Consider the following 15972-nt stretch of genomic DNA (forward strand, 5'->3'; position numbering starts at 1 on the left):
CCTGGAGCTCACTCTGTAGACCAGGCTGGCCTCGAACTTAGAAATCCACCTGCCTCTGCCTCCCAAGTCCCAGGATAAAAGGCATGCGCCACCACCGCCGGCTATCTTAATACTTCTTAAAAATCCCCCAACAACATTCATGTATTTTTTTGTTGGTTTTTATATTTTTATATTTCCGTGATGTACTAATTTTAATTTCTTAGTAATACCAGTTACTAGTATCCATTCCACTGAAGAAGCTACTCTTCTTTCCCTGCAGCTGTTACCAGCTTTCAGTGTCTCCTCAGGAAACCACAAGGTTCTCACAAGTTCCTCGCCAGCCCTAATGTGTTGCTGACAGGCTTCACTTTGTCTAATCACAGCCATACTGAGTTCATGAGTATACTGGCCATGTCATATCTGAGGACAATTTAACAGCATTCCTCCTGTCTTTGGTCATTGTATTTCCTTCTGTCCCCTTTCCTCCCGTGTCCCTCACAGCCCGTACTCTCTGCACTGTGACCGGTCCTGAGTGTCTGCTTTACCCATTGCAAGAAAAAGCTCTGCTCAAGGCTGAAAGCAGCACTGACCTCTGGGTATACACATACACATTAGAAAGTAGCTTGGCCACGAGGCACCAGCACAAAACAACAATGCAGATGTCCTCCTCCCTTCCTAGGCCTATGGCCTTCCTAGCCTGGGGCTTTTGATTAGCTTTTTTAGTACCAATTTTGAATTTCCTTCACTGGAGCAGGCCTCAAATCCACTCAAAAAGTGGTTAGTCACTGTACTGTTAGATAGTCATGCCACTGGTGCCCTAGTGGGCACATCTAGCAGGTTTGTAGCTTTCCTAACACTATACCTGGGACCTTCTAGCTCCATGAAACTGGCTAGTATGGTATGAGCGTCCCATTTTGTTTCAGCTTGAACTCTCCATTTCCTAACCCTATTACTTGTGTTACTTTTCAAAGGTGAAGTCTCACATTGTAGCTCTGAATAGCTGTGAACTTCTTTGTCGACCAGAGTGACCAGTAGTTTCTTTTGTTTTCAGAATATAGCTTTTCTCATCTTGTGTTCTTGTTCGTATTTTCAGACAGGGTCTCTTTGTAGCTCTCACTGTTCTGAGTCTAACTGTAGACTAGCTGATTTCTACCTTCACAGAGACCTGCCTACCTATCTCCAAATATTAGAATTAAAGGCATTTACCACTTAGCCCAGCACCCAAAGTGACTCTTAAGGACTTACCCTTTTTATTTGAAATTTCACAAACTGTGTCCTGACTTTAGAGTCATTATTGAACTATCATATGAATTTGAGCATATAGCATCGGATGTGATCTGTTGACTAAGTCTTTGATATACACTTCTGATACCATGGTTATCTGATTGTTATATATGTTAGCAAATATGTTGTTTGATTTTAGTTATGGACAATTAGAATTACCAGTACATCAATTTGCTTGCTTTTAAAAGAAATGGCTTGGAAATAATGTCAGCTCTTTTCCTATCCTTTTATATATTTTGCAGGTTTCATCTATAAAGTTCAGCTCATAAGAATTTTGTATCTAAGCCAGGCAGTGGTGATGCACGCCTTTAATCCCAGCACTTGGGAGGCAGAGGCAGGCAGATTTCTGAGTTCGAGGCCAGCCAGGGCTACATAGAGAAAACCTGTATCAAAAAGCCAAAAAGCAAAACAAAACAAAACAAAAATATAAAAATAAAAAGCAAAAAAATCCTACCAAGACTGTTAAGCATAAATGATAATGTAAACTCCAGCCGTCCTCAGCATTGTTTCTGCCTGAAGCTAGGGCTGACCACTTGAGACTGACAACCAGACTGAAATCCTCATTGTGTAAAATCAAGCACTGCAGTGTTGAAACTGCACAGGGAAGTGTCTTTAGAAGAGGGTCTCACTGTAGACCAGGCTGGCCTCGAACTCACAGAAATCCACCTGTCTCTGCCTCCCAAATGCTAGAATTAAAGGTGTGTGCCCCCTTGCCTAGCTGGTTAAGTGTTCTTTTCTGCCAGTGCACTCTGATTTGAGTTAAACCCATCGTATTTTCTACTACATAATGTTATTCTTTTTAGAGAAATATAAACCACACATTAAAGTGGTGATTTTAATATTAATTGCTCATTCTTTTGAAGTATAACGTGTTTTAACTGAATTAAGATTGCAGATCAGGCTGGGCAGTGGTGGCACACACCTTTAATCCCAGCACTTGGGAGGCAGAGGCAGGTGGATTTCTGAGTGGAGGCCAGCCTGAGTGAGTTCCTGGACAGCCAAGGCTACACAGAGAAAAGAAACCCTGTTGTCTTGGGGGAAGAAAAAGATTGCAGATCAGAGTCAAGAAAGAGGTCGTTAATGGCTAAAGTCACTTTCTACATGCCTTAACAATCTATGTGTGATCCCTAGGATCCTCCCCTGATCTTCATATGTATGCTGTAGCATGTGTGCACCTACATACACACCAATTATGATCAGATGATAGAATGTTTTTGAAGATGCAGATCATTTTTAAATATTGCATACATCATTGCTACTGTATTAGAATTATTTATATCTGATATCTGTACAAAATTAGACTGTCAAATGCTAAAGTTGGCTTCAATGTAAAATGCTCAGCCATGATTGTCACATCCATTCTCTATCTTAATAAATCAGAAATGCTAGTTTCAGAACACTAGAGAGCATGAAGCCAGTGATGGCAACAGAGAACTCCATTGAGTCCTGAGAGCATTCATTGTCTGATGACCTTCCTGAGGAGGCAGGCTGTAAGATTTTATTTATTTATTTATTTTATGTAAGTACACTGTACGTGTCTTCAGACACTCCAGAAGAGGGCATCATAATGGTTATGAGCCACCATGTGGTTGCCGGGAATTGAACTCAAGACCTCTGGAAGAGCAGTCAGTGCTCTTAACTGCTGAGCCATCTCTACAGCCCCCCCTGAGGCTACCTCTTAAATCCCTTAAAACAGGCCTTGTCACATTATCTTCCTTTAAGAACAGACCTGTGCTGTGTAAATCTTGGTCATTTTAAGATACTAGACTGGCTGGTGAAATGGCTCAGCGGGGAAGAGCACCGACTGCTCTTCAGAAAGTCATGAGTTCAAATCCCAGCAACCACATGGTGGCTCACAACCACCTGTAATGAGATCTGACGCCCTCTTCTGGTGTGTCTGAAGACAGCTACACTGTATTTACATATAATAAATAAATAAATCTTTAAAAAAAAATTGGCAGAGTGCTTACCTAGCATTCATGCAGTACTGCATGTTCCCATGTCAGTACTTCATAAACAAGGTGTGGTGCCATATGCCTGTGACCTCATCGTTCTGAGGATTGAGCACCAGGGGAGAAGTTGTAATGACACTAGGAGAAAGATCGCAGCTGCAGCACAGACGCTAGCTCAAGAAAATGAAAGAACCTGAAATAGTTCCGACTGTGTAGCCAAGGAAGTAGGATGCTACATAGCAAGCAAGTTTTAAATTCTTTTGATAGAAGAAAGCTCGAGCACAATTCCAATACATTTATATAACTATATAACAGTGTACTTGTTCAGATGGGTCTAAGGACTTTAAATGTAGGGGAATGTCAGTTACAGCAGCGGGAATGGATTAGAGAGGCAGTAACGTAGGGGAATGTCATTTACAGCAGCGGGAATGGATTAGAGAGGCAGTAACGTAGGGGAATGTCACTTACAGCAGCGGGAATGGGTTAGAGAGGCAGTAACGTAGGGGAATGTCACTTACAGCAGCGGGAATGGGTTAGAGAGGCAGTAACTTAGGGGAATGTCACAGCAGCGGGAATGGGTTAGAGAGGCAGTAACTTAGCAGCTGAGAGGGCTTACTGCTCTGTTAGGTCTCACAACCACATAGTTAGCTCCTCAACATATTTAACTCTAGCTGTCTGTCTTCAGTGAGCATGTGTGCACATAACACTTAAAAGGCAAAGGCTGTTGATCTCTGTTAATTCAAAGGCAGCCTGGTCTACATAGCAAGTTCTAGGCCAGCCAAGAACATATGAGACCCTATCTCAAAAAATAAAAAATTTGAAAATAAAGGAAACACTCCAGAATATGAATGAGCCAAAGCTGGGCATGACTCTTAAATGTCTGGAAGCAAGCTGCGTGCCCTGAGGATTGCCATAGCGAGGACTCAGGGTATTTTCCCAAATGCCTGATGAGCCCTCAGAAGCTTGTGGAGCCCTGTCTGCTGCCAGGGAGACATCTCTGAGAAGACCTAGAGCAGGGACACCGCCTCAGGGAGAAGGAGGGCTTCCTAAGACAGCCTGGTGAGAGGGAATTGGAGTGTTATATCACCATTATTAAATATTAAGCCATCTAGTATACATCAAACATGGACAAGGACAAGGGCTTTTGTGGTTTGTTTGTTGTTTGTGCTGATAGAAATAACTAAGAAGTTACTGTTGCTTCCAAGTGATGTGCAAAAATGGAATAAAGAACACCCATAGTGGCCAGGGAGATGGTGCAGTACTTAAGAACATGGCTGCTCTCCCGACAACCTGGCACTCTCACACAGACGCACGTGCAAAACACCAGTGCACATAAAAACAAAACAAACAAGGAAGAGTGGTAGGAAATTTAGGCAGTAACTCCAGCTTATTTGATGCCTTTAGGGTTTGTGGTCCCACAATATTAAGGGCTGTATATTGTAAGACCTAGCAAATATTTGTTAAGTTTATGTTAGAAAAGTGATTCCACAAGTTGGAGAGTTAGCTCGTTTGGTACATAATCACAAAATACCTTATAATATTAATATATTATACTTGCTGTTTCTGGGATAAAATATTTAAGAAACTAGAATTTCTTTTTCTAATTTTGCCAGATGAGGTTTTTTTTATTCATTGTATATTGTTGAAAGTTAATCCCAAATTAAGCCACAACATATAGAAAGATCTCTTCCTGTGCGCATTTTACCTGTTTCCATCTTAATGCTATTTTGACTTATTTTTGCTTTCTTTATGAGCAGGTCTTAGACTTAAAAGTCAGGCCTTGTCTGGAACTTCCCATATAACTGAGCTAGCGACAAACAGTTATCTTCCTTTCTTTAGCCTCTTTAAGTGTTGGGTTACATGTCGAAACTCCTAGTCCTACCTCCTGTCTTCATTTGCTTGGTTCAGAAACACATGCCACCGTGCTGAGCATCTTTCACAGGGGCTCCTGAGGATTGAACTCAGATCCTCATGCACGAGCGTTTTATGACTGAGCTATTTCCCTAGCCCCCATCTTAGATCTTAACTTGTAGTGATATAAAGTATTTTCTATAGTCTAGAACCTAGGGACTAGAGTTTTTCCTGCATAGTAAGTGCATGTATTGTACTTGTCATACAATGCAGTTACTCTAAATGGAAGTCTTTTGTATGTATTCTGCCTGCGTTTTCATATGTGCATGATGTCCTGTCCATCTGTCATATATATATATATATATATATTTTACTGGCCTTTTTTTTTTATGTCATATAATTTTTTGAGACAGAAGTCCCTCTGTATAGACTAGGCTGGCTAGACTCTCCTTGAACTCAGTTTACCTGCCTCTGCTTCCATAGTGCTAGGATTAATGGTGTGCACCACCATGCTTAAACCTTTTTTTTCCTAAAAATAGTCTTCCATAACCCAGGCTAGCCTCAAACTTCCTAAGTGAGGGTGACCTTTGCATTTCTGATCTTGCCCCTCTCCTTCCCAAGCGATTGGATTTTAGAACTGTGCCACCATGCTTTGCTTAAATTGCTTTAGCTTGTTTTATACACACTAACACAGCATTTGCTAGTGTGCAGCTCAGAGGATTACTAGTTGATTCTGTCCTTCCACCATGTTGACTTGAGAGGCCAATATCCTTAGCAGTGAGTCATCCCTCTGGCCTTTACTTTGTTTTATAACATATACTTTTGCTTTTTAATTTATGTGAAGTCCCCTACTAATTACATAAGGTTAAACTAATTTTACTTTTTTACCTTACAGAAAACCTTTGAAACTGAATGATGTACTGAAAAACAATTTTAGTTGAAATATTTTTAATATGAAAGGTTATTCAAAATACAGAAGTAGCATTTTTGTTTGTTTGGTTGGTTTTGTTTTTTTGGTTTTTTCAAGACAGGGTTTCTCTGTATAGCTCTGGTTGTCCTGGAACTTACTATGTAGACTAGGCTGGCCTCGAACTTGGAAATCTTCCTGCCTCTGCCTTCCAAGTGCTGGGATTAAAGGCGTGCGCCACTGCTGCCTAGCTCAGCAGCAACATTTTATAGAGTTCAAGAAAGTCCTTCTAGTCTGGAAGGTGCCTCAGTGGTTAAGAGTTCTTGCTGCTCTTATAAGGTGATCTGAGATCAATTCCTAGAACCCACTTAAGGCCATTGACAACTACCTGTAGTCGCAGCTCCAGGGAAACTCAGTGCCCTTTCTGGCTTCCCTCAGAGCTGCATAAGCAAATAAGTTTTGAAAGTTATTATATTTATGTTTTACTGATATTTCTTCATTTCTAGGACTCTTTTAAGTGATTAACTTATAATTAAACCATTGTTATAATTCTTAAAAAAAACATTGCGAGCTTTTAGCTTTTTGTGTTAAATAATGGTTTTCTAATAAGATAAAAACTTACTAATGCCTAAGAGTGGTCATATACATCTTTATTCCAGTAGAGGCAAGTATATCTCTGTGGGTCCAAGGTTAGGCTGGTCTACAGCCAGGAATGACTGTGTCTCAAAGGAAAAGAAAAAAACCATATCTGTTTAAATATTGTAGACATTTCAGTTATAAATAAATTTTAAAGTTAGGCTTTACTTATCTGTGATTTTTTTTTTATTTTAATTTAAGGATAAATGTTGTTGGACATATTTGAATAGCTAGCTGTTACCTAACATTTGTTGTCTTGTTATAGGCACTACCAAGATATTTGATAAACCAAGGAAACGAAAACGACAGAGGCATGTCACAGCCAGAGTGCACTATAAAAAAGTGAAGAAGGAGGACTCATCAAAAGAGGCACCCAGCTCGGAGGTACCACTCAGTTCTCACCTTTGACCTTCCAGAGAGAATCAACTTCCCACACTAGAAGTCCCCTCCCCTGTCCCATGGATCTAAGAATAGTGTTTTATTGAGATGATTAATTAGATATAAGGAATCTTGTCTTATTGAGAGCCCATTCCTAGCAAAGTGCATATTGCAACTGTGCATATATCCCCTTTAAAAAGGCAATGTCCTGTGCTTTTGATAGCAGATGCAATATATGCAACTGTTGCCTTCATAAGTAAAGTTCTACACCCAGAGCGTATAGGCAGAGGAACCACATGACCTGGATGAGCCTTGCCCTATTAAAGTTAAGACTGCTGCATCTAGCAGAAGGTTCCATGTGCTTCTCTCGTGGGCATCAGCTGCTTAATTTGGGATGTTCATGAGCATCAGCTTTCAAAACATTGAAAACACGCGTCTGCAGAGCGTGAGTGCAGTGACTGGTGCTCTCTGGCTTTTGAATTCAAGGTGAAAGCAGAATTAGAGACAGGGAGTGAGCATCACAGACGTCGGTGCTGAGTGTTTTCTTTCTAACTGGACTCGAATGCCCAAGGGGGCATTGCCTAGGAAACACGGATGGATCGTGGAAGGACAAATAAGTAATCAAATAAACTTAAGAATGTTTTCTCTCCCTTAGTGAAACCTTTTAATGGAACAGCTCAAAAAAAGTTCCAGTGGAACAGCCTCAGAGCAGTTAGTGGCAGGGCATGAGGCGCCCACTACCCGTCCAATCACAGCAGGGTTAGAACTAACATTGCATGCAGTCCGCCCGCGTGATTGGCTGAACATCTGTAAGTGCTTAATGGCTAGACAAATAGCAGCCCAGAGGGAGGAGGGGGTCAGATGGAGGAGACATCCATAATACAGATGTGGGACGTTATTTTTTCTCTGAAAGGGAGAACTGCTGATTCACAGGACTGCTGCCAGCCCCAAGGAGATTCTTGAAGAGGGTGGAGAACATGATCCTGGGATGTCTGCATCCAAGAAATTACAGGGAGAAAGAGGCGGAGGGGCGGCGCTCAAGGAGAATGTTTGCCAGGTAGGGGTGTCGTCTTACTCTTTGTTGTATGTGTACTGCTTTGAGAAGGCCCCTTCATCTCTCTTAAAGACCATATCTTGGTTAGAGAAAATGCTCATGGATGATTCCTGAGGAGCCCCTAAAGGCCATAACTCTTACCTCTTTTGAAAAGTAAAGAGAAGGAAATAATTGATATTGGTTACAGTCTGCTCACGTGGCTCATGAGTATGTGCCCCCTGAAGCAGAGCGAGATATAGTTTTGGTCAGTGAAAAAAAATATTCTTGTCATCTATCTGTCAATGCTTTAGTATAAATCTCTTCTTCTTCCTCTTTTTCCTCCTTTTGTTTGTTTGTTTGGTTGGTTGGTTGGTTGGTTTTTAGTTTTTGAGAGAGTCTCACATAGCCTAGGCCGGCTCCGAGCTCTGTCTATGTCCTACTGCCTCTCAAGTACTGGGATGTTTAGATATATACTCCCTGTTCAATGGACATTTTGTTTTGTTTTGTTTTTGTTTTTCGAGACAGGGTTTCTTTGTGTAGCCCTGGCTGTCCTGGAACTCACTCTGTAGACCAGGCTGGCCTCGAACTCAGAAATCCGCCTGCCTCTGCCTCCCAAGTGCTGGGATTAAAGGCGTATGCCATCACTGCCCCGCTGGATTTTTTTCTTTAATTAGGAATGTTTCCTAAACGTTTTCAAGTTTTTTCTTTTTTAGTTGAATATTTATACAGTATTCACTGTTTTTTCATTAATAAGCCTTACATCTTTCATTTTTATGGCAGAGTTTTTAAATTATCCCCATTTTGCATATGAGTAAACTGCATTAAACAAGAGATTGATTAAGTAGGTTGCATGCGGTCTTGGTGCATTCTGAATTCAAACCTAGTTCTTTTGAGTCCCGTTATGCTGTGTTTCCTTTATGGCTTTGTGAGATACTACTAGTTTCTTGATTGATCTATTTAAATTCTTAAAATCTGGCATTGTGAAAACCTGATAGGTGGATGTGCAGCTGCAAGTGGGTGGCTTTGACAGGGGATCCTCAGGCGACTGACACGCTGGATTGACTGTGGCCATCCAGGGCATCTACTTGCCCTTCCTTTCTTCACAGCTCAGCACTGCTGGGATTATAAGCATACTGGATGCTCAGCTTTTTATGTGGATTCTGAGAATTTGAACTCAGGTCCCATGTTTACAAGGCGAGCACAGTATAGTACTGACTGATGCACTTTTTCTGCTGTCTTATTTATTTATTTGTTGTTGGGTTTTCTGTTGTTATTTTGGTGGGGGCCTGGGGTTGCTTTGTTTTATATATATGAGTACACTTCAGACACACTGAAGGAGGGCATCAGATCCTATTACAGATCTCTATGAGATACTATGTGGTTACTGGGAATTAAACTGGGAACCTCTGGAAGAGCAGTCAGTGCTCTTAACCACTGAGCCATGTCTCCAGTTCTCTTGTTTTGTTTTTTGTTTTTATTTTTTTATTTTTTATTTTTTTGTTTTTTCGAGACAGGGTTTCTCTGTGTAGCCCTGGCTGTCCTGGTACTCACTCTGTAGACCAGGCCGGCCTCGAACTCGGAAATCCGCCTGCCTCTGCCTCCCAAGTGCTAGGATTAAAGGCGTGCGCCACCACCGCCCGGCGATTTTATTTTTTTTTAAAGCCTACAGTACCCAGTATTCCCAGGCGGTCTCCCATCCAAGTACTAACCAGGCCCAACCCTGCTTAGCTTCCGAGATCAGACAAGATCGGGCGCGTTCAGGGTGGTATGGCCGTAGACTGTTTTTATTTTTTAAGACAGGATCTCACTATGCGTACCTGGGTGGCCTCGAGTTTGCAGTGTTGACCAGCCTGACCTCAAACTCAGATTTGCCCGCTTTGGTATTCACTGTACCTGGACCCCACTGTTTTTAACTAAAACAACTAAAAAGTAAACCCAGGCCCATACATAGTATGTTGCTGTGACAGATATAATTTTATCCCATTATGTCTTTTTATCCCATTGTATTGTTTTTGTCTTTGCAAATTCATTTTCTCTATAGTAAGGATGTTTACCTGAACCAAGCAGGGTGTTGCATGCCTTTAATCCCAGCACTGTGAGGGCAAAGGCAGGCGAATGTCTGTGAGTTCGAGCCCAGCCTGGTTTCCATAGTGAGTTCCAGGACAGCCAGTGCTACATAGTAAAACCCTGTCTTGAAAAGAAAAAGAATGTTTTCTATGTTTGGACTAGCTCCCAAATGTTGTGTCAATCCTGGAAAGCAGTTATGTACTCAATTATTTATTGATAAGACAAGTCAGACTGTAAATACATTTACAGTATTTGCCAAACAGTGTGGTGCCCGCATTTAGTACAAGCACTCAAAACACAGAGCCAGGTGAATCTTCAAATCTTTGAGTTTGAAGTCAGCAGAGTAGACTACATAGCAAATTCCAAGCCACTGAGGACTATACAGTGAGACCCTGGCTTTAAAAAAAAAAAAAAAAAATTCAAGCTGGGTGTGGTGGCACACATCTGTACTTCCAGTATTTGGGAGGTATATGCAGAATAAAGTTGGTGGTCATTTAAAGCTGCAAGTGGAGCAGAAGGAGTGGGTACTAAGGTACCCCTGTGGTCCAGGCTGGATGATGTGATGTAAGTACATTTGTTGTCTTGATATAATTTGTTTGTAACACTTCTTTCTCAAGCATACAGTTCAAAGGTTAAATCATGTGCTCATCCCAATTAAGAGGTTAGATTGAACCATGTAGTTAATTTGAAAAATAGTTTGTACTGTAATTGACATTTTTCATATTTTAAGCTGAGTGTGAATTTGCTTACTATATAAAAACTGTCACTGTGCGGTGGGTGGCGGCGCAAGCCTTTAATCCCAGCACTTGGGAGGCAGAAGCAGGTGGATTTCTGAGTTCGAGGCCAGCCTGGTCTACAGAGTGAGTTCCAGGACAGCCAGAGCTACACAGAGAAACCCTGTCTTAAAAAAACAAAACAAAACAAAAAAAAACTGTCATTGACTCTCAGTATGTAAATATAGAAATCTGAGACTTTTTTAGCCTTTATTTGTGAGTAATAGATAATAGGAGAGTCAAATATTTGTGAATAATTTCTACTACATTAATGTCCTAAGTTTGGATACCATTCTCCCCAACATTTTCCTGCTTGTTTATTTAGTCTTGACTAAGACCTTTTGTTTCTTTGAGTCCCCACCCCCACCCATTCCCAGTATTGGGTTTCTCCTTGTAGATCTATGGCTGCCCTTGACCTTTGTTGACCAGGGTGGCTTCGAACCCAGAAGTTCACCTGTGTATCCCTGGCTGCTTCTTTGATTTCTTTCTTTTTGGGGGGTGGAGTGGGGGTTCAAGACAGGGTTTCCCTGGCTGTCCTGGAACTCACTCTGTAGACCAGGCTGGCCTGGAACTCAGAAATCTACCTGCCTCTGCCTCCCAAGTGCTGGGATTAAAGGCGTGCGCCACCACCACCCGGCTTCTTTGATTTCTTATAGATAGTAGATCTTTGTTTTGCTGGATTCATCTAATTGGATAGGTGGAAAATATTTTTGGAAAATTTTGTTATAGTGTTTGTGATGTGTAGTAGATAGCAGTTGATGCCTGGTTTTGTACTAAACACGTATGGATTTATTTGGAGGGGTGTATATATTATATGTGTAGGTGTTTGTATTTTGCAACTGTGTTAGTGTATATGTATGCATATGTATATATGTGCCCTATGCATGGTAGAAGCCAAAAGCCAAAGTAGGGTGTCATTCCTCTGGAGTGGTCTATTTTCTTTCTTCTTGAGACAAAAGTCTGACTGTGTATCCCTGGTTGGCCTAGAATTTAATTTATGGAGAATTTAACTCACAGAGATCTTGCCTCTGCCTCCTGAGTGCTGGGAAAAAGTTGTACACAGCTATGCTGTGCCTAGCCGTGTCAATTTTGATTTTTGATGCAGGGTCTTTCTTTCACTGGGATCTAGCACTTATGTTTAGGTAGGCTGACTAGTCAGCAAGATTCAGGCAGGAATCTGTCCATCTGTTTGTTGAGCTCTGGGTTTACAAGCAAGCACCTCTGTGCCCAGCTTTCTGTGTAAGTTTGGGGATTACACTGAGTTCTGGAGCTTGCACAGCATGCACTTCACTAACTGAATTGTTTCCGTGACCTCATGCAGACTCCCTTGTGGTTGTGTGTTGAAAAACAGAGTATAACAACTATTCAGTAGCATGTATACTACATATATAATTTAAAGGTGCTATAAAGTATACAAGAGGACTGTGCATACATACACTGCACTCTCTGTCATTTTGTATGAGAGACTTGAGTGGTCGCAGGTTTTACTATGAGGATGTCTTGGTTGATAGTAAAAGGCTTATTTTTGTTTTGATTTTGTTGCTGATCACTGTGTGGATATAAGTGGGGTAAAAAGTAACAAACATTGGGAATTTCCAAGATTTTCAAAATGAGAGATTCATTTCATAAGGCTCTTCCTCCCTTTAGTGACACTATGTCCTCCATGAGATTGTCTCAGTCATTCATGTGGTCATGTCTTCCTAGACTTGCTCCCAAAGCTTTAGTTTTGGTTCCCAGTGAGAGGGATAAAGAGAAGGGGTGTGAGGGGTTTTGTTTTGGTTTTGTTTTGGTTTTTTAATGAAGTAATTTGAGATGCATCTTAGAGTAGTTTTCATATTTTGGAACTGTTATGATCCAAATCCAGCTGATATTACCTCCTACACAGCTTTCTTATTCATTTTCTACTAACCAGCTGTAGGAATCTTTTTAAAAATGAACACCTAAGGTCAACCTTTAACAAAACTCCCTAATGGTACATCTTTGCAATTAGAATAAAATCTGAAATTGTGGCCCCTTGTGACTTTTTAAAATGTCATTTTCTGTCAGATATGACCTGCTGTCACTTTAACAAAGTGACAGTGGGTTTCTTTGGTTTCCTTCTCACTCTCCTACCTGTGAACTTTGTAACTGCTATCTCCCTTTGTCTTTTTACACATCTTACTTGAACATTCAGAGCCTGATCTAAGAGCTCATCTTTCATCCACAAAGCCCAGGTAGCTGACTTATCATTAGCTTATCTCTTTCTTGTGTTATCATTAGTGTCAATTATCAATTTGACAGGATTTGGAATCATCTCCAGGCACACCCGTGAGGAATTATATATTCTTTGGTCGTGATACAGGATATTATCTTGATTAGATTAATTAAAGTGGGGAAATTTGCTCACCATAGATGGTGCCATTTCATTGGCTAAGATTCTACACTGAGTTGCTCTGTGATTGCTGATCATGATTGATGTATAACCAGCTACATCTTGCTCCTGCTACCTTGACCTCCCAATCTTAGTAGAGTATATCTTGAAACTGTGAGCCAGAATAAATCCTTTATTGCTTAAATTTCTTTTGTTGGGGTATTTTATCACAGCACAAGGAAAGTAACTAAGACGTTTGTTTTTCAGTCATTTGTTTGTATCATCTCTCTCTGTAAAAACCAGAGATCTTCTTGTGCCTTGCACACAGGAGGTAACTTTAAGTATTAGTTGAATACATAATAGGATTTCACAGGCTTTGGATAGATACTTCTTAACTTTTGATCTCATGAGGACTTCTCGTCTCAGAGTTTTCTGAAGTCTTTGTACAGATGTGTTTGTTTCTTTTCCTTACAGAGCTGTGAGAAGCTGGGGGAGCTGCTGTTGTGTGAGGCTCAATGCTGCGGGGCTTTCCACTTGGAGTGCCTTGGCCTAACGGAGATGCCTCGAGGGAAATTTATCTGCAATGAGTGTCGCACAGGTAAAGTAGATAGTCTGCCTCCTAACAATTGGAATTTTAAGGATTTTAGGAAAAGGATGTATTGAAGTTGCCACTTCTGACAACAGTGAGCTTTGGTTGCATGTGTAGGTTTGTACTGTGAAATCCTAACCCTCAGAAAATGTTATTTGACTAATAGAATAATATGAGGCAGGTCAAAGAAATATGCTGGATATATATTATTGGATATTTAAATTACTATGTGATCAGTGATAAAGCAATAACAGAAATGAAAATATTAATTGTAGTTTTAAGGAAGGTTGAAATTAATTTGGCAGAGTGGCCTTAGTGATACATGTCTGTAACCCAACAATTGGGTGGTAGCCACACAATTGAGAGTTTGAGGACATCCTGACCCACGAATCAAGTTATAGGCCAGCACTAGCTATACATGAAGACTATTTAAAACAAACAAACTACAACTGCCTAGGAAAAGGGGTTGAGTCTCGAAGAGTTGGACGGGGGAGTGAATATGATGAAAACATTCTCAAACCTCTCAAGAACTAATAAAGCTTAAAAATACAATTATTTAGAGAGAGATTTTCTGAGAGATTTATGGTTGGAACAGCACATGGAATGTTCTGCTAAGAGCAGCATAGAGCAGCAAGGCAGTTAGGTCTTCCACTGTGCCTCTGGGGCTCTCACTTCTCAAGTGGCTGCAGTTTGAGGAGGAGCTAGTGATGGAGACACCACCAAGATGCGTGATCAGCAGAGACAGGTGTGATAGGACAGTGAGGGTGATGTGCAGTGAAAGGAGCCTTTTTTTATTTTGCATTGTTGAAGGTGTTTGACTAACAGTAGAGAGCACCGCACCGCCCTGGGCTGAAGAGTAAGCATATCTTTTTGACAAGGTTTTAATTTGATGACATTGAGGCAGTAGCTGAATCAGATATTTGAGAGTCAAGGGGGAAATCATTTGTGTGTAAATAAAGACTTAGTGTAGGGGCTGGCAAGATGGCTCAGTTGGTAAAAACACTTAACCAAACCCTCATTACCATTTGGTTCCCAGGACTCACATATTGGAAGGAGAGTACTGACTTCCACAGATGTGCCTGCCATTGCATGCTCACACACACACAGAGAATAGATGATGTAAAAAGTAGTGCAGCCTTAGAGCATGGCATCACCCTAATCCTAGAAGATCTTTCGTGCAGTTTGTGCCAGCGATTGATATTTGCCTTGCTATCTTTACCATTCAGAAATGATCTCTGAATAAACTTACCTCAAGGCAAAACTGTTCCTGTTTTATTTTGAAAATAATTTTTTTTTAATTTAAATGAGGGGGAAGAGTTGCTTATAAATTAAATAGTATGTAGTCATTTCTGTCTGGCTCAAGAGACTGATCTGTGTTAAATAGTATATCAGGGGAGCATCTTTCTTCCCTTCTTCTCATCCTTCTCCACGCTCACCCCATTACTCACACATAGCCCAAGCTTGCTCTTAACTCCTGGCACTTTTTCCTGCCCTGGCCTACTGAGTGTTGAGACTGTAGGTATGAACTACCATTCCTGTCCAGCTATTCTTCTTAAAATACCTTAGACAGAGTATATATAGCACACAGTGTGGTAGTACATGCAATAATCAGGAAGTTTATGAGCTTACAGCCTGTATGGGCTTACATCCTTTTGGGGATTTTTAACACAGGGTTTCTCCTTCTAACCCTGGAGTAGACCAGGCTGGCCTGGAACTCAAGGCCTCTGCCTCTAGCCTAAGTGCTGGGATGACAGGCAGGGGATACCACACCCACACCCAGAAAGATCCTTTTTAATGTCTGTGAGTATGATTTTCTTTTGTTACTCTTAAATTTTTTTTATTTTGATGTTTATGCCTGGTGCATGAATAGGCCAAAAAGAAGATGCCAGATTGACTGGAATAGGGACCTAAAGACAGTCGTGAGCACCATGCAGATGCTGAGGATGAAAGCGTCGGCCCTCTGGGACGCTCACTGGTGGTCTTAACTGCTGCGCCAGCTCTCCAGTCCTACGAGATACTTTTTTTAAAAAGGAGGTGGTGTGTGATAGGAATTGGCAATATGGCTCAAACCCAAATATAGTTACCTATCTCAGAGCCTCAAGACCTAGTGCTCAGGTCCCAGGTGATGAAGGAAAGAACTGACCAAACTGTGATGGTAATGGTGTTTGTGCTA

At 41.1% G+C, this 15972-nt stretch overlaps 1 protein-coding gene and 1 non-coding gene across 18 annotated transcripts in view; one reads left to right on the forward strand and one right to left on the reverse strand.

Moving 5' to 3' along the window:
* Window positions 1–15972, forward strand: part of Nsd1 (nuclear receptor binding SET domain protein 1) — a 116939-nt gene that overhangs the window by 62033 nt on the left and 38934 nt on the right. For all 17 annotated transcript variants that reach the window (XM_031358596.1, XM_031358605.1, XM_031358594.1 and 14 more), the window contains 3 exons: window positions 6875–6993; window positions 7901–8044; window positions 13685–13808. In XM_031358596.1, coding sequence (XP_031214456.1) covers window positions 6875–6993; window positions 7901–8044; window positions 13685–13808 — 387 coding nt within the window. The remainder of the gene's footprint in view (window positions 1–6874; window positions 6994–7900; window positions 8045–13684; window positions 13809–15972) is intronic.
* On the reverse strand, window positions 9681–9799 carry LOC116082945. The gene has a single exon (XR_004115547.1). It is a non-coding gene; the product is annotated as a 5S ribosomal RNA (ribosomal RNA).

This window comes from Mastomys coucha, unplaced genomic scaffold (genome assembly GCF_008632895.1).
Source record: "Mastomys coucha isolate ucsf_1 unplaced genomic scaffold, UCSF_Mcou_1 pScaffold7, whole genome shotgun sequence".
NCBI lineage: Eukaryota > Metazoa > Chordata > Mammalia > Rodentia > Muridae > Mastomys > Mastomys coucha.